General features: G+C 39.8%; 1 protein-coding gene across 2 annotated transcripts; it reads right to left on the reverse strand.

The window, feature by feature from the left end:
• Window positions 1-647: 647 nt before the first annotated feature.
• Window positions 648-16623, reverse strand: USPL1 (ubiquitin specific peptidase like 1). 2 transcript variants are annotated; one of them, XM_086772004.1, is made up of 8 exons: window positions 13018-16623; window positions 12236-12364; window positions 10446-11091; window positions 8104-8190; window positions 7545-7674; window positions 6163-6288; window positions 5333-5493; window positions 648-4158 (listed from the first exon to the last, which is right to left on the reverse strand). In XM_086772004.1, the coding sequence occupies exons 1-8, from the start codon at window positions 13018-13020 to the stop codon at window positions 2252-2254; spliced, it is 3189 nt and encodes a 1062-aa protein (XP_086628130.1). In that variant the 5' UTR covers window positions 13021-16623; the 3' UTR covers window positions 648-2251. The 2 variants fall into 2 exon arrangements, with proteins under 2 accessions (XP_086628130.1, XP_086628129.1); XM_086772003.1 differs by having other exon boundaries at window positions 12947-16623.
• Between the last annotated feature and the right edge of the window lie 2173 nt (window positions 16624-18796).

The following is an 18796-nucleotide window of genomic DNA, read 5'->3' on the forward strand; positions in this document are numbered from 1 at the left end:
AACTCTCCAACACAGTCACTAACTTCTGCTCACTGATCGTATTTGCTATATGCCCTCCTAGTGTACTTCCAATTGACAGAAAACTAAAACTTTGTATTCTCTTCATAGCAAGCAAAAAGCTGATCATCCAGTCTGCACTTTAAAACTAGTCTCAAAACAAAAAGTCCAGTAACCACCAAATTCCAAATGGTTTATTTTGGTCATGGGGCTTTCATTCAGTCTCAGCTGAATTCTCACTTGCGCGGGACCAGAGGCAGTAAAACACAGCAAGAGAGAGACAAATCTCTACAGCATCACCTCTAGTGAAGTATTTCGGAAAAAAAGGCAGCAAAGAACTTGCAGCACTAACAGATTTAGTTTCATACTTTAATCTCAAGTGCTATTTATTTGCTCGTGGAACCTCTATGCACTTGTGTACCCACACTGTATGCCACACAGCTGCAGAGCCAGGACTGCAGGCAGCTTCCTGCTGCTTGGGGAAACCTCTGCAACAAGTTATGGGGGGCAGTGAGACACCCCGCTTTTTAGCCGTTTGCATCTATAGAAACCACTGGCTGGAAGATGTCACAGGAAAACCCTATCACCTCCCCAGCCCCCCAGGTCTTGCTGAGGCACCTATTTTATTCACTGATAAATCAAACTCCAACTTCGGTCAGGAATTTTTGTTTTAATAAGGGAATTCACAAACAGGCAAACATTTCACCAGCAGTACACCAGCACTTTACATTCAGAATCAAGTGATCTGTTTTCTATGGTAGCATTACCAGTTACAACATTTAAAACAAAGGAGGAGCTCAAGTTCTTTGTAAAGACTTATATTTCAAGAATGACTTCATTCATATATTTCAAGAAGAATTCATTGTCTGAAGTGCCAGTTTGATAAACATGTTCCTAATTGCAACAGAAATAATTTGGCAAGTTGAGTTCAGTGCCACTGACAATTTTTCAAACAGTTTTTGACCCTCGTTTGAGCAATCTAAGACCATTTAAATCTGTAGCCATGCCTTGTAATAACAATTACGTTTAACTGCACCTATTGGAAAGGTAAGACCAAGGACTTATGTTTTGAACTTGGGGTCTTAAAAAATGAAAAAAAATGCAGAATACCGCTAAGAATGGCTGAAACAAAGACTTTCTGATAAAATTACTGTTATTTCCGAGTACTAGAAAAGCGTACAGTTAATCTAATTTAGCATATAATACCCTCAGCTCTGTGTCTATGAATTTTTAAAAGACTCCCATCTAGCAAAATGAAAGCTATAGAGATCCAGAAACACCAAGATGTGAATCCCTCTGCTTACTCACTGCTGTCTTGCCCTTTTCCATTACTTTCTTCCTATTGACCTTGCCTCTCCTTGGCACTCTCACCTACAGATACGGGTACACTGCTCCAGCCATGAAAAACTCTTAATGACAACAGAAATGGGTGCTAACTTACAGTTAACTTCTTTAATTCTTTTATTAGTAAATTTGCAGCTACAAATAACTAAAAGTTATATCTGATATTGTTTCTCAGCGCTGGACACTGAGGCCCAAGTCTTATTAATTTTACTTTAAAAATAACGTGGCTCAGAAGAATATTCTGCCAAATTATATTTTCAGTTACCCAGGATGAAAAATCAGTATGTGCCATAACTTCAAATAAAAAGGAAAATTTCTACCGAGTACCCAAGGGGTGTATACATGAGAGTGAGCTTGTTGGACAGCAGTTCTGAAAAGCGTAGATTTCCTAACAGAATATCAGCCTTGAGTGTAGTTTTGCAAATGATCTTTGTATCAAAGGATGCAAACATCCCTGACTAAAGAAGGTTTTGTTTTGTTTTGTTTTTCTAAATGTTGGACAAAGACTTCAGAAGTTGAGTGACCCTATAAAATAAATCACTACTACCTGAACAATATTTCTTACACCATTATCTCATCAAGACTACTGAAGTTTATTATTTCTCAAACTCAGTAGAACATGGATAAGTTTTCCATATTAAAAGCAGCAAAAATTGAGACTCATATGAGCTTTTAATTAAAAATCATCAACATATCTGACAGCTAAAGTAACTGTTTCTCAGAAAAATAAAATGCATTAAAACCTTATTTGTCTGCTACAATAAAAGTTTCGGAAAAAAAATACCTTAAATGTAAATTGTTCAAGTACAGCCAGTGTGCAATTAAACGAGTTAGAAAATATAATTTAATAGTGCTTTTTTTCAAAATATACATAATATTGAAAAATATTTAAAACCGAGAAATCGAATATTCACCAAGTTTCAAACAGAGTTTCATCAAAATGAGGTAAATCTATGTCACCTGCCATTGAGCTTGGTGCTGAAATGGAGAACAGGTCTTCAAGGATATCTTCCCTCGTAGGGCTTTCAAAAGCAAGTTTTTTTACACTGGGTTTGCTTATCGTATGAAGTTCTGTGTTACCGTCCTTTACAGGACTGTAATAGTTGTGGTCCTTGCTTGTCATTGCTGCATGTGGCACACTGGTCTTCTCATCGGATGCCGTCGTCGCAACACTGCTGTCCACCATTTCCATGTACATACACTCATCTTCACTTTTTGGAGCCTCTAAGGAAGCAACAGTTGAAGTAGGGGACAGTAATTCTGCCAGTATTTCATCACTGTTACTGCGCGTACTGTACCCTGATACAGAGTTCGCATTAAATTCAGATTCATTATCTGCGACATCAATCTGATGCTGCAGTTCCCTTAAAAAGCTCTGCAGTAATTCACTGTCATTGTGAGGTGCGGTCTGCAATGGAGTGCTTACATCTCCATTCACAGGTTTTTCATGTTTCATCTGTTCCACTGCTAGCCTATCCAGGGAAGCCAACTTCTTCTTTTTAGCATTAAGTTTTTTTAACAGTTTTAGGCGAAGTTTTTTTGTTTTGTCACTATCTGACTCTTCTGCCTTCCCAGAGTTACAGCTAGGTGTATGGAACTGAGTCACTTTACCTGAGGCACCCAGCGTACTTCCCAACTTATTCCAAGTTGGACCTTCAATAGTGGTGTGACTTGCTGTTGGAAGACGAGGGCTTTGAGCAAATCCTTTGAAATTTGACAAAGGATGAGTATTTTTACTCTGAGGAACCACTGACTTTGGGGTCTCAGCTGCTTTGTTTGTACCTCTGCTTTGAAATCCACCAAAGTTACTTGCTCCCTTAACTGGCAACAGCACTTCGCTTATTTTTTGTATTGAGGGAGTTTTGCAACTTCTCTCATTTCTTAGAGTTGAGGCACTTGAAGGCATAAAAGAAGTATTCTTGCTTAATAATTTCTTTACCCAGCTTCCTACAAATCCTCTTTTTTGGTCTTTGTGTGAAGGCTGAAAGGAATTATTGGCAGCAGAAGAATTGACAACCTCAGAACTGCCTATAATTTTGCTTGCATCTTTCAAGTCAGGTGATTTTTGTATAATATTCTCTACTGGTGACAACTTCTTGTTTAGCTGTAGTTCTGAATTTAATCCATGTTTTCTGTTAGGTAAATTAGTTCTGTCATCTGCTCTTTGAGCAAGCGATGAGTCAGATGGGTCAGGGCCATTTTTTTGGGGCACAGGAGGAATAATATTTCCTGGGTTCAACTCTTCTGATGGCAAGCAAATGCTGGAATTTTCATATAACATGCATTTATTATTCATAGCTAGACTAGTTCCAGCAAACTCTCCTGTATATGGAGTGTTAGCTGTAAAAGCTGATTCCTGCTGTTGCGGTGTGGTCATTTCTACAAGAAGGTTATTTCCCACTATGAGTCCATTTGGCAGCGATTTACCTTCTGAGTCAACCTGAATTTCTTCGCGCATCAGTGTTACAGGACCATCATGTGCCAGATTTTCCAAACCATGATGAACACTACTTTCGTCCTCAGCTACCTGCTGCTGTTTCTTATCTGGAGTTCTCACAGAATCCTCTTTGTGATGTTCTGCAGGTATTTTGTCTACAGTATTATCAAAATCACAATGCAATGCTGTGGAATTTGACTGTACATTATTAAGAGGAAAACTGTCGATATTTTTACTCTGGACCTGTGATTTCAGTTCTTCTGGCACAAGGGATGTTTTCTTTTCCCAGATAACAATATGAATCTCTGAAGGAGGAACTTCAAATCTTTTATGTCTCTTGCAATATGGACCTTTTAAATCATCACATTCAAGCCAAGTTCCTGAAAAATAAAGAGCAAGCAGTGTAGAGACTCAGAGACTTTTAAAATGGAAGTCACTATCCTTAGACACTTGTCAAACATTTTAATTAACCCATTGCCCTCACAAGCAGAAAATAAAGGTTTTTTCCTCCGTTCTTGCTTACATCAGAGAAAAATGGGAGATTTCCACTGTAAAATGATCAAACACAAGAAGAATTTGCAGCAATATTCTGGCAGGTCAGAGTAAGTCAACCAAAAAACAAAACTAAGTTTTTTTTTTTTTGTCTGAGCTAATGATGCTAACATCTTGTCTGAAAATACCCACACAGGTCTGAGGGAAGAACCACCTCTCAAATTAAGTTTCTCTGTAGACCTTTACATTGCCTGGTGGGGAAGCACAGGGCTTCAAGATAAACTGCTCATTTTAATAATCTGCCTCATCACCTGAAAATTGTTCATAAATTATGAGGAAATATTTCACAGCTTTAAGAATTTAAAAATAGATATATATGATGTATAGGATGTTCCTAACTAGGCACTTCCCAGCTGCTTCCTCTTCCTATTTCTTCTTAAACTCTGGCAGCATGATTTAGACAATTTTCATGTTGTCACACTTGGTAAGGCTGCACTCCATTCTCTCTACAGAAGCATGAGAATCAAAATATCAACTTTTCACCTTCTCTGATTATGGGTTCCCATCAATGGCACAACCATCATACCATTAGTAATGTTTCTAACATGAATTTGTGCCTCCCACCCCTCAGGTGCTGTAAAGTTGAGAAATGAAAAGAAACTTCATTATTGCTGGTAGTTCCATAGGTTCCCTTGCTTCCAGACAAGAATGGATTAATAACTGGCTTCAAAATAACCAATCTCATTTGTCCCACAGCCATACTCAGATTGTATTTTTTAACTTTTACAAACTTACGAAGGGAAACAACTCTATCCAAATGACTGTTGTCAGTGAGTACAGTGTAGGACAGAATACTGCTGAACAAACCAGTTAAACCAAACTGAAACCTTCACCCGGAGTAACAATGTCTCCACAATTATTCACAAAATTTTAATATGAAGTTTAGAATACAGACAAAAGAAATCCTTGTCCTATATGGACTGTTGAGACTATTGAAGTAACCCATAAAACAGTATTTGATGTAGACTCGTGAAGTATTATAACAGAATTTATGGTTCTTACCATCAGGATTCAAAGACCAGGTTATGAAGTGCTTCTTATCTGTTTGATACTGAACAACAGATGTTATTTGGTAGGTGCCTTCCTCAAACTGAAATGAATAGTTCTTCAGGTTGTTATGTGGCAAGCCTTCTACGAAATGTAACATTAATATTGAGGGTAGTCTAATAAAGAAACAATAAAGAACCAGTTTATTACAACAAAATAGCAGCAAAAGTTCCTAATGGAAAAGTAAGGCATCTCAAAGAGCATGTAGTTCTGCCCTTACTATTCTACTTCCACACAGGACTCTTCAGATTGCACAGCAGTCAAGGGATAAGAATATCCCCACTGGATATTCCATTTTGTTACAGATTAGGGGAAAAAACATACCACCACATAAAGGATTTGGGGAGTGGGGAAAGGGTGGAAAAAACAGGAGACAACTGTGCCATAACCACAGTAGGAAAGGACATTGTTCCTGAGTCAAACTAGTAAAACAGATGTTCCAACAACAGTTTTATCCACCAACAGCAGGGGTTGTGAAAAGGCTGATACTGGATATCAGTTGTTTATATTTACTACTTGGTAGTAAGTATTTATGACCTGGCTCAAACACACGCGCTGGTCAGCCTGTTAAACATTGCTCTACATTTCATGTTTATTAAACACTATTTGCCATTTCAGCATTTAAGAATTATTTAATATCTTAAAAAGTGAGTATTTATCAAAGTTTAAAGTTTAGAATCTCTGTAAATCCAAAATAATAGTTTGGTTTTGAAAGTGATACATTAAATACATGAAGTCCTAGAATTTTATGTATTTTATTTTCAAGTTCACATATTCAAACTTACTTTTCCAAAATCATCTGTCTTCTTTGAGATCTATCGCCACAGTTATTACATGGTCCAACATGAACAGCCTTAAGTGGATGCCAATCTGGGATTATATTTGTGAACGTTGTTAGTGTTTTCCTAAATCTGGACACACACACAAACAAAAAGGAAAGAGTAAATTGGGTTGCTGATCAGAAAACAATAAATATACACACTTTATGAGGAGGAAAAAAAAGTTTTAAAAATGTTTTGACAAAGTCAAATTCTATTCATATTCATGCCATTTGTGTGAATTCCACTGTGACGGCATCACATCCAAGTCAGCACTGAATTCAGTTCTGCCAAATAGTATCAGTAACCGTTTGCTTTCATCAGCTCTGTGGCCTTCAGTTTCACATTATTTGCTCTTTCTCCCTTAGCATGTTATCGCTGTTTCCTTTCCAATGTAAGACAGAGCTTGTACCAGCATCCGTATAATTTACTAGCTAACAGAGAATCTCAAGGAGAGAAGGAAGCCATAACAAATTACCTCAGAATCCATGTTACACAAGGTCTTGTTTTCAAAAATCAGTGCATTGAGAGCAGATTACGCAGAGGTTATATTGTAAGAAAATACAATGTAGGGGATATTTCAGTGAAATAATGTATTTTATTCATTCATTAGCCACAGAAAGGACTTCCTTTATATTCAACCTGATCCAGAATTTTCAGCTCTTAAAAACACACAGTATGTAACAAAGGCTCTTGAACACATCCTGTTACCCAGAACTACACATTAGCTGGCGTTTAACAGACAGCATTAATCTCATCTCACCTGGGGATCTAGAATTTTATTGTATAAACCTAAGACAGTGGAGAGAAACAGGTATTTTTCAAGTCAAGTGAGGTGCCTTCTGAAGGTGCCTCTTTTTCCGGTAACTCTAAAAGGAGCCTAAATGACAAGCTTGTACCTGCAGCTACACAGAACTAAACCAAGTCTCAAGAAATTACTTCCTTGTGACACTATTTTAAAATAGATAAATTATGTGAGAAAGTCTCTGATTCTTTGTAATCCATATGAATATTACAGATATTCTTCAACAGCAACAGTGTACTAAGCATATATCCTTTAGAATCACAACAATTTGTATATTCTCAGCAAAACATCAGAGTGAGCACGGCCAGAGACTCACAGAGTTACGTATTATTTCTTTCTTATTTAAGTGATAACGTGGTTTCCTAAGATATGACATAGCTGGAAATCATTTGCAAACGCTAGCTTAAAAAAGTGGATTACTTAAAACTTCACAAACAAGCCTAAGCTGTACAATACCTGGAGATCTGAAGAAAACCAACTATTATACGCAGATTTAAAAAGGTAAGGTAGAACAGTTAGATAGAAGCTACTTCAAAAATCTCACCGGTCCTGGTATTTGTAGCCACAACATACACATTCAAACTTCCATGAAAATGAATGCAAGAATAGTTCCTCAGCTTGTTGATCCAGTTTTAAGAGTAGAGGGAGTGCAAACACTGGACTCTCCTCCTTACCTTCAAAGACAAGGTAGAAAAAACAGTCACTGAATATTTCAAATCAGCTTTCAGTACTTTAAAAAGGAAGAAGATAAGCTTATTGCTATAATTTTAATTCCAGTTATCCCTTCAAGGCAGTATTTTTAATCCTCACAGCACAGGGATTAATTCATGTTGTTAGGTTATTATCAATGACAATTTCATCACCACAGCAGTTACAAAGACCAGAATATGTTCTCTAAAAGTCAAAAACAGTCAAGGAACAAAACATCGATCACACTGTAAAGTATGTGTATGTTACCAATAAAAAAAAAAAAAAAAAAAAAGTATTTGTAAGCTGTCTTGGATGCATACCTACAAAGGTATTTTTATGTACTGACATATTACAAGGCTTTATGTGTAGAGTTTCCTGGAAGTAAATACTGAGATGCTGCACTAATTACTTACCCAATTCACACTTAAGCTGAGGCTGAAGCCATGTAAAAAATCCATTTCTGATTTCATTGAGATGCGATTCTGCTTTTGGAAGAACATCTGAAGGAAAAAAAAATACATATGCTTTCATGTATTTATGTGAAACACCTCCACCCTTTCACACACATAATTACCCCTAACATGTGCTCATTTTCTGCAGACTGATGCCTTTCATATTGACCTATTTGCCTAAAACTGTTGTTAAAATAGCCAATGCTTGGTATTAATTGATTTGAAAATTAGAGAAGAGTCTACAGAAGTTATATACATTTTACTGCAGTCTGTTAAGCAGAAATTAGTTTACCTGACTTAAATTATGGCTAAGAGTCTATACCAATAGCTAGATAGTAATGACATTTAAAGACAATGTAACCAGACACTAAGAACACTCGAAATTCAGAAATTAAGAGTAGATTTTAAACCGTAAACATTAAAATCAAAAGTGCAAAAATTTGCTTACATGCTTTGTAATGGTGTCACAGAATTCATAATAAAAAATTTAAACATGTTCTTCCAGATTAAATAGTAATTTCCTAAGTCAGCCTTTAAAATAGTTACAATTATTTTTTAAAAGCGTACATTATATATCTTACTATGTATTTTCAATTTACAAGTTACATTGTTCATACACAAACACATTCCTTAAGTACAAGCAAGAACAGAACTTCTACTACACGATCATGATCGCAACCTGCACAAATAAAAGGAAGGATTTAGAATAGCTGTGGAAACTATTCCTTACTTATCAAACCTATGACATAAAAAAGATAAAAAGAAGTTTCTTGCAGCTCTATTGCTTTTGATTGTTTTTTAAAAACAACCATAAGTAAAAGATGCTGAAAAATTTCACAGAAGGGCAGAGTAAATACTACACCTATTCTCTACAACAACACTCTCCAGTCAGGCCCCTCTTTACTGTTGCCTAAGTAAACTATTTTGTTTTGCAGCAATTCCTGGAAATTAGAAGGTTTAAATTATCTCAAACGACACTATATTCCAACACAACATCCTTATTTAAGGGCTCCTGCACACCAGAGCTCCTTTGCAAACGTGGTCCAACAGAGGGGAAAGAAAAACATCTCCAACAGGTTCTGTCATGGTAGAGGGCTTCCAGGTAATGGCCAAAAACCTAAAAGCAAGCAGCCTGACTTTCTGGCAAGCAGAGTATATTAACTACTTCAGAATAATTTTTTTTCCCCTCCCTCTATAAAATAGTACACTTTCTCTGCAACAAGGTGGATTAAACCATTTTTGATAGACCTATTCTTTTTCCCAGAAAAGATACAATATTCTTCATGTTGTCTAATGCTGTTCTGGGATTATAGTCTATATATTCAAATACACACTTTTCCTGAATGTCTATTGGGAAAAAAAAAAAAAAAAAGAAAAAGAAAAAAAAAAATGAAAGGCACTGGTTAACCAGAGAACTTTATTAATTCTCTGCCAGATGATCTCTTAAAAGTTCAGACTTATAACACCAATGGGTCCGTTCAAGAGTACTAAGAAAAACAGATCTTGGTTTAAGAGTCTTAAACTGAATCCACAGTACAGAAAATGACCAAAGGTCACACCAGTAGATTACAGTGACACATCCTCCTCTGACTCCAGCTGTGCTGCCTGGAAGGTTGCCCCCAGCTGTTCATCACTGCCCCTGCGCTTGGAAGTGACAGTCCTCGACAGTCCTCCAACCTGTTACGCTGCACATGTGGGTACTCACTAACCCTTTCCAGGCAATACAAACCAGGTTGATGTGTTTGACTAATTTTGACTGAAACAGGTTAGGAAGCACTACCATACACAACACAGCTTGCAGACCTCAGAGAAAGCATTCCTTCAGTGAGAGCAGCCGGAGCCAAAAGAGAACGTATGTTCCTGGCTTTTCCAGTGTGACAAAGCAACTGCCCGTTTATACAAGGATATAAACCACAACAGAAATTATTTCGAAGATTAAGATTAGAAAAGCATCCTAATATGCTAACCAACAGAGGGGAAAGGAAACAAAGTAAGGCTCAATTACATAAACAATTCACAAATTCTTTATGTGAAATATGACAAAAAAAAATTCAAGAGATGCTTAGTGCTTGATACTTTCCAAGTGTGCATGTTTGCCCAAAGAAAAACAATTTCAGAGGTTACTGGCATTCTGGTAGATAAAGCACATTACTCTGCAAATTCACGGTAATGAATTGTAACTCATTCTTTTATGATCTTGACACAGAATGGAGGCATATTTAAGCGCACTGTACTAAATTCCACATATTTGTAGCAGATCAGATCAGTCTGAATATGAAGAAACAGCAGCTAAATTTACTCACCTTTTACTTTACTCCTCTTACAGGTATTCAGAAGCACAGTTGCTTGATTATATTTTGTTAAGAGTTTCTGGAGTAAACATTTTCCATCATTATATTCTTCTGCTAGAGCAAATTTTAATGTCTCTAAGTGTACCAGTGCTGACAAAATACAATCTAACCAACAAAGATTATGTGTGTTTCTCCACTGAAGACATAAATCTGTGTTATTAGTGGAACCTTTATCATCTTTGAGCAAAATTTCAGATGTTTTTGAGCAAAGTTCAGAATTTGGCAAGAGTTGTGTTCTGGGACTAGAAGTCTTAGCGGGACTTTCTTGATAGTTGTTGGTTGTTTCAAAATCCACCTTCTGCACGCAGGACTCCACATTGTTGCTAGGTTTTTGCTGGTCATTTTGTAACACATCATGTAGGCTTGACTTGGGAATACACAAGCTATTCTGATAGCATTTGACAACAGGGTCTGTATTAACAGTGTGCTCAACATTTAGCACGTTATTAGTTCTTGCTTTTTTCGGATGTGATTCAACAGAAAAGTCACTGATACCACACAACTTCCTTTTCTTATGAGTAGGTGGAACCTGATGATTTTCTGAATCAGCAGAAGTAATTATGCTGCTTAATGATTTATAACCAAGCGGGTAGATACACTAAAGGAAAGAGAGAAAGTTACAATGAAATCTACAAAGTCATTTCAGGTGAACAAGAGCTAAAAAAAGTACAAACCATACTCTTAAAATGGAATGCAGGACTTCAGTAAAGGCATATTTTAATGAAATCAATACATAAATTCAACATACGTATGACAGGAAGGGTGTTTCATCCAACCACTCTCTTATAAGCAATTGTGAAGTAAATATATCACTAGTGACAACCAACACTACTTTTCCAGTAGATGCTTCCAACTTCTGAAAACAACCTAATTTTGCTAAGGAGAGTCTCTTCTCTTATTCCGCTAAATCCATTCCTTTACGGTATGGCATTATAATCTCGTGCCTGAGAGACTACTGGTGCCAAAACCCACAGGGTATCTTTCAGACTAGCCCAATGCATTAGACCAGATGTTGGCAGGGTCTTACATATACAGCTATTCTGCAACCAGAATACAGTCAAATTGCTAATACCAATCTCCAGAAAGATACTATGAAAATTTAAAAGCAGGGAGGGATGGGAAAGGCAACTCAGAGACCCATATCTAGTCTATTCTCTACTAATTTAAGGGCACAAGTCCATATGGGATTGCTATACCATCCCCACATACACGGAGCAGTGGAGAAGGGAGAGGCAGCAAAATCATGACTCAAATATTAAGCAGCACAGAAATCCAGCTAAGGTTAAACTTAAATGGAAAAAAAAAAAAAAAGAAAAACATTCTAATTATAATTACAAACCTATTTGCATTACCCAGACTTAAAGAAGGGAAAATAGGAGACTCACATCTGCAAAAGTAATGTATTAGTTACATGGATCATCAAATTTTCACCTTGTGTTCTGATTTGTACAAAGATTTATTTAGCACCACTTGTGTTCTATTGTTATATAAGTGAAACTCTCCTTTATTCATTTTAATCTACTCCTTTTAATTCTCTAGGGTAGCTAGTTATGCCCAAACACTGCATGTACACAAGTGAATTATGTTTTTGTCTATATACAGGCATCCAGCACATGGACTCAAAAGGATCCTACTTCAACAGTCTGCTTACCACAAAAAAAAAATCTTGAACTTAAAGAGGTGTAACTGCTGCAGGTAAAGGCCTCTGCACAAACAAACAAAACTGTTAATTAGTGTAATACCTGAGGATTTTCACAAAGAAAAATGGACTCTTGAAAATTAATGCGGTAAGTCCGTAGAACTTGGATCTGGCCCTTCTCTTTGCAGACTGGACAATACTCACGTGCAGTTGCTTCCACAGGATTGCAGTTCTAAAATAAAAAAGAAAGAAAAAGCAGCATAAACTTATATATTTCATATATTATCCCACGGTAAGACATACATACATATCAAGATAGAAAACCAATGTGCCACTGTAAATATAACACCTAATACAATATAAAAAAGTAAACTAGATTTTTTTAAAAAAAACTATTTACAAAATATATATTAATATGTTAGAATTTTCTAAATAAATTTATCTTTTGATTTAAATACTCAAATATTTAATAAGGTATTTTTAACAATACAATTATATAACATTTAGTTCTACTTGAACTAAACCACAGGACACTTATTGCCAGGAAACACAAGCTCAGATCTTTGACAGACAAATCAATTTTCATAGGAATGCAAATAGCTGTAAAAATAGTGCCAGTAAAAAAAAAAAAAAAAAAAAAAAAAAAAAATCTTAGGCACAGATTTACTTAGAATAATCTTTCGCCATTGTTATAGATTTCCGTGGAAAATAATTTTGAGATTTTTTTTTTTTGTAAAATTAAGACCAATTAAAAATCTCTCAAAGCAGAGAAAAATATGAACTTTGCACATATGTAAAACAAGTTTCAACTGACTTTTCCCAAATACCCCACCATGGGGAGTGTCGATTTCCCTATACCAGTCCCTTCTCCAATCACTTGCAAACCATTTGTAGTCTTCTGGGTATCCATCATTCTGAGCCACTGGCTAATTTATGTCACTTGTAACAATGTCATGACCACTAAGGATTTTTCAAAGACTCCTGAAAAATAAGAAGTAAATAAAACAATTAAAGAAAAATTAGATTAATACTGGGGGAAAAAATATGTCAACAATAATGCAGCCTGTATTTTCTGTGAGAATGAATTCAGAAAAGTATTTTCTTAACTGAAAATACTCATTTTATAGTGCACGTATTTTCTATGAACTCAAAACTTTAAATTAAGTGATGTAATAGATTTATGTTACTTAACAGCTTTAGGCCCTGAATTTGCAAACTTATCTATTCTTTGCACTCTACAAGGTCTCACATATTTTCCAAGTGCACTGTACTTTGCAGAAATGTTGACTTCAAATGGAACTAACTAGAACAAATACAAATCTAAGATGCAGGAGGAAGTTAAGGTAAGTTGAATTGCAAAGTCATCAATGTAATATTTTTTCTTCAGCCACGACTGCTCCCTTTTCATTACTTCCACTGAAAAACATCCTCTTCCACACCATGATGTCCTTTCAACCCTTTCTTACACTACAGCACCAACTCAGATCTCAGTTCATTAAAAAAAAAAATTTCCCAAGGCATTCTTGGAGACCTGTGTAAATACCAGTTCAACCCAAAACCATTTATAACACTGGGCAAGGAAAGACCTACAGAACTGGACGGAATGCCAAAAAACAATAGAGCATGAATAAAAAAAAAGCACAGTAGGAAAATGTAACAACTCATTTCAAATCACTTCCCAATGGCAACTTAAGAGAGGGGCAAAATGAGATGACAGTGTGTCCTACTGATGCTTTCAATGTGTCCAGCAGCACTTCTCAGAAATACTGGGCTGCAGCATGTAAAGACAGTATACTCTGACTTATAAAACCAACGGTTGTATGGAAGGTAGGAACAAAAATATAAACCCATGTGCGTTAGTGCACGTGTTTAGTTTCCAAAGTAGACTTGGAAGATGTACAAGAAACAGCATGGTCCCAGGCTCACACAAGGTAAAAATTAATGAATTAGCTCAAAGTGTACAAGCTTATTTGACTACAAAGGAAAAGGCAAGCTCTCCAACTTTTCACACAGTGGCAATAGCACTGTCACATTGCGACTCAACTCTATTATCATATATTTAGTCTAGCCAGGAACTTGACTTTTTAATACAGTTACAAGTTGTGCAGATATCAACCACACTAAAACACCTAACAACTTTACTCTCTGTGCTATAGCTAGTAAGAAAATATCTCTAACTTGTTCAGGAGACCTTTTCAATTCCTTGGCCTGAAGCAGTCTCAGCTCTCTGGAGTAAATAAAATAGATCACATGTCTGGAGCTCTAAGCAATTTCTCTCTGCAAAGGTGCAGCACACACTCAAAACGGTTAGTAACACTAACGACCTGCAGGTTATTCCTTTTTCGGCATGCTTTGGTTTTGCAAAACATATTTTTTTTTCTTTGCAAGTCCCTGTTTGGCCTGTCATCCCTCTCAAAAGGAAAGCAAGTATTTTTTTCAGTTATGCTCTGTTACTTCTGCTCTTCTTTTTAAAGCTTAAATACTGTTCTGAGATGTACAATATGTCCCCCAACTATAATGACCCAGCAATAGTACTATACTACTGGAGTCCAAGAGTTTTATTACACTAATGACTATTACAAACATTTTAAAAAATTATTAAGTGTCTTTTTATTTCAAAGGCATAAACACAAGCAAATAAAACAGGCCTGCCAGTACTAGATATGCAGAGTGGTACCAAGTGGCCTGCCTGTAATTTTCCGTATTTGTAACATTACAGCAAGTTATTAGTGATCTTTGCACAATGCACAAAAATTGTGCATCTGATCAACGGTTGCCAAGGAAAATAGCCAGCTAAAAGACTGCTGTATGAAGTAGTGAAACAACCCATTGTAGCAACGTGTAAGATCTACATTACAGATGGGAGAGCACACAGAAATGCGCTTTTAAGTTTACGGGGTCATGTTTTAAACCATTTATGCTACTTTTCTTCTTTTATCTTGGATACGTGAAAAATGTAGTGCAAAATATGCTATGGCTCTGATCTAATTACTATGCTTATGCTTCCTTGAGCAGATGATTTGCTAACGGCTTGCTGCCGCAGAACAGGGAGGTCTATCTTCTCTTTTTTTTCTCTTTCCCTCCACCTTCCCTGACAATTCACATCTTCGTCAGACTTTCCACAAAGCTAATTGAACTCACTAAATTGCAGACAACTCAGAAAAGCACAAGTTTTTCTGCTATTCTACTGAGTTAAATTGGCCTATGAAAAGGTCTGATGAGCTACAGAGTTGACAGGGCAGAAGACAGAAAACAAGGAAAAGGTGAAAGGTTGGAGAGATACGGGTTTGATGGATGGACTGACTGTTAGCTGGCTACAGAATTGGCTGGATGGCCGCATCCAAAGAGTTGCGATCAACCGCTCAATGTCTCAGGTAGAAACCAGTAATGGGTGGTGTCCCTCACGGGTCTGTATTGGGACCAATACTATTTAATATCTTAATCAACACATAGTGTGATCGAGGCCACCCTCAGCAAATTTGTGGACAACACCAAGCTGTGTGGTATGGTTGACATGCTGGAGGGAAGGGATGCCATCCAGAGGAACCTTGACAGGTTGGAGAAGTCGGCCTGTGCAAACCTCATGAAATTCCACCAGACCAAGTGCAAGGTCCTGCACATGGGTCAGAGCAACCCCCATTATCACTACAGGCTGAGTGGAAAATGGATCAAGAGCAGCCCTGAGGAGAAGGACTTGGGTGTGCTGGTGGACAAGAAGGTCAACATGAGCCAGCAATGTGCACTTACAGCCCACAAAGGCAACCACATCCTGGGCTGCATCAAAAGAAGTGCGGCCAGCAGGTCAAGGGAGGTGATTCTGCAGCTCTACTCCGCTCCCGTGAGACCCCACTTGGAGTACTGTGTCTAGTTCTGGAGCTCCCAATATAAGAAGGACATGGACCTGCTGGAGTGAGTCCAGAGAAGGGCCACGAAGATGATAAGAGGGCTGGAGCACCTCTCCTATGAGGACAGGCTGAGAGAGCTGGGGCTATTCAACTTGGAGAACAGAAGGCTCTGGAGAGAGCTTATAGCAGCCTTCCAGTACCTAAAGGAAGCTTATAGGAAAGATGGGGAGAAACTTTTAACAGGGCCTGTGGAGACAGGACAAAGTGCAACAGTTTTAAATTTAAAGAGGGTAGATTTAGATTAGACATAAGGAAGAAACTCTTCACTGTGAGGATGGTGGAACACTGGAACAGGTTGCCAAGAGAGGCAGTAGATGCCCCCTCTCTGGAAACGTTCAAGGCCAGGTTGGACAGGGCTCTGAGCAACCTGATCTGGTTGGAGATGTCCCTGCTCCTTGCAGAGGGGTTGGACTAGATGACCTTTAAAGGTCCCTTCCAACCCAAACCATTGCATGATTCTATGGTAAAAGGGACATGGACCTTTTGGTAACAGTGAGCTGTACCTTGTGAAACAGCACCTTATAAATAAAAATCAGTTTAAAACTGCAGTAAGCAGGTGACAGCACGCTGATTACATTACAGTGAAGAGAACATCTCTTTGTTTAAAGGCTAACGGGACACTTAAAAATGGCCTTCTCTTAAATCACCTTACAATCACATTTCTTCCATCAAGAGGATATTGAAAAGATGAAAAGAAACAAATAAGAGTCTGAGGGGGGGGGAGGGGGAAGTTTCCACTGTTATTAGTTACCTCTCCACTTATACAGGAATAAATCAGAGTATCAAGTTTTTCCCTACCTGAGGTCATAACTATAGATATTCAAATCACAGCCAAAAACCCCCCCAATTTTGGCCACAAAATGTATTCCATTAAGTGCAACACTAAGAAGACAGTGTTGCTGTCAAGGTAACACTCTCTACAGCACAGTCTGTAAGGGCTGGGCAGAACCGGCTATGTCCCTTACCTGGAAGCAAATACAATTTTATTTCCTGCAAGAAGTCTAACACAGAACAAGGCAAAAAAGAAAAAGAGAGAAAACTGATGAAGTTGGAAAATAAACCAGTGTGCAACATTATTACTCTGCTGTTCTAGAAGCTCCTCCTACAGTAATACCCCTCCTAAACCTCCTCATATTAGAGGCTTTTATGGGTGTATGACAAGGGACAGGGACTACACGTTTTCCTGACAAACCATTCAGTCGTGCTGAAGAAAATGTGAGTTGGTGTGGGAAAGATATAGCCTAAACTGGTGCAACCCATTACAGCTGCAGCTAAAGGTTTTCAGGAGGAGACTTAGCAGAGGCAGAGCCTCAGTCTGTGACCCCCGCAGTGGAAATGAGGGGCGCAGCAGCGGGATGCCAGTTAACCAGTTGACAGGGCTGCACTGGCCCTGTGTGCTGGCTGGTTTTTAATCCACATCCAGAGCAATCCATATACTATGGAAAGACTGTAGGAGAAAAACAAATAAAATGTGCTTGTATGGTTAATTGTTTGAACATGAGAAAAGCGTGCAAGGGGAACACGTCTCCACGCACACCAGCGCCTCGCCAAGCGCATCCTTTACGCAGTAGCGCTTTCAGCCCGAGCAGAGGGAACGCACGCCTTCACCGCACAGCTACTGACATGAAATACTCAGTCGGCATTCAGAGACCCCCGAGATAACCGCTCCACCGCGGAACCGGCACCCCCGCAGCCCGCCCGAGGCCTCGGCGCCGCGCACGCCCGGACCGCCCCCCGCTGCAGCCACCCGAGCCCCGCTCTCACCTCTTGGCTGCTGCCGCCGTCGCGTCCCGGCTCCCCGCACCGCCGCTCCCGGCCCTCGGCGTGGGGCTCCCCGGCGCCCTGCGGGATACACGCAGCGCTAGACCCGAGCCCCCTCCCCGAACCGGCCGCCCCCTCCCCCGACTCGGCAGCGGCCTTCCCGCGCGGCCCGCCCCCGCCGCACGTGCGCGCGGCGGGCACCGGCGCGGCCCGCCCTCCCCGCACGGCGCGGCCGTTACTCACCGACCAGTTACTCACCGGCCGTTACCTCGGGGCGGCCGGCAGCGTCAAACGAGGCCCGCGTCGCCGCCCGCCCGGCTGCTGCTGCCGCCGCCACCGCTGCGCAGCTTCCGGCGCCTCCCCGCCGCCATGCTGGCCCGCCCCGCTCCCGGCAGGCAGCGGAGGCGGAGCCGGCCTGCGCGTATTCTCCCTCCCGCTTACCCTTCCTCCTCGCTCCCTCACGGGGAGGGGACGGTGCAGGCCGTGCCCCGCCCGCCTCCGTGGGGGCTGGCCCTGCGAGGAGCTAGAGGCGCACCGCTCGCCCCGCCCCGGGCGCCCGAGGAAGAAGGGGGTTACACCTACTCCTTCCCCGCGACGCTGGAGGGGCGAAGCGCGGCAGCCGGGCCCGTTGCAGCTCACAGAGGGGAGGCGGCTGCCCCCCTGCCCCGCGGTGCCCGCCCCGGTAACGGCAGGGACCACGCTGCCGCCCCGCAGCCGCGTCGCTGCCGGCGATGCCCTTGCGGCTCCCTCGGGGCAGGGAGTGGAGGATTAATCTGCGATTCGTGGAGCACCTGCTTAAAATCACGCCCAGGGTGTGGTTTAACCTTGTCCGAGGTTCAGTACCTCGGGTCTTGCCTTTTCTCCCCTAGCAGCGGGATGCTGGTTCTGCCGGTTCTGCCGAAGTGCTGTGGTGATGTGCAGGCTCCCTATCGAAAATCTCTTCTCTTAAGCAGCCTAGAGTTTGTTTTGCAGTCGGTTTTGGAGGTTTCAGTTTCCAG

Source organism: Chlamydotis macqueenii, chromosome 1 (genome assembly GCF_036417535.1).
Source record: "Chlamydotis macqueenii isolate bChlMac1 chromosome 1, bChlMac1.mat, whole genome shotgun sequence".
In the NCBI taxonomy this organism is placed as follows: domain Eukaryota; kingdom Metazoa; phylum Chordata; class Aves; order Otidiformes; family Otididae; genus Chlamydotis; species Chlamydotis macqueenii.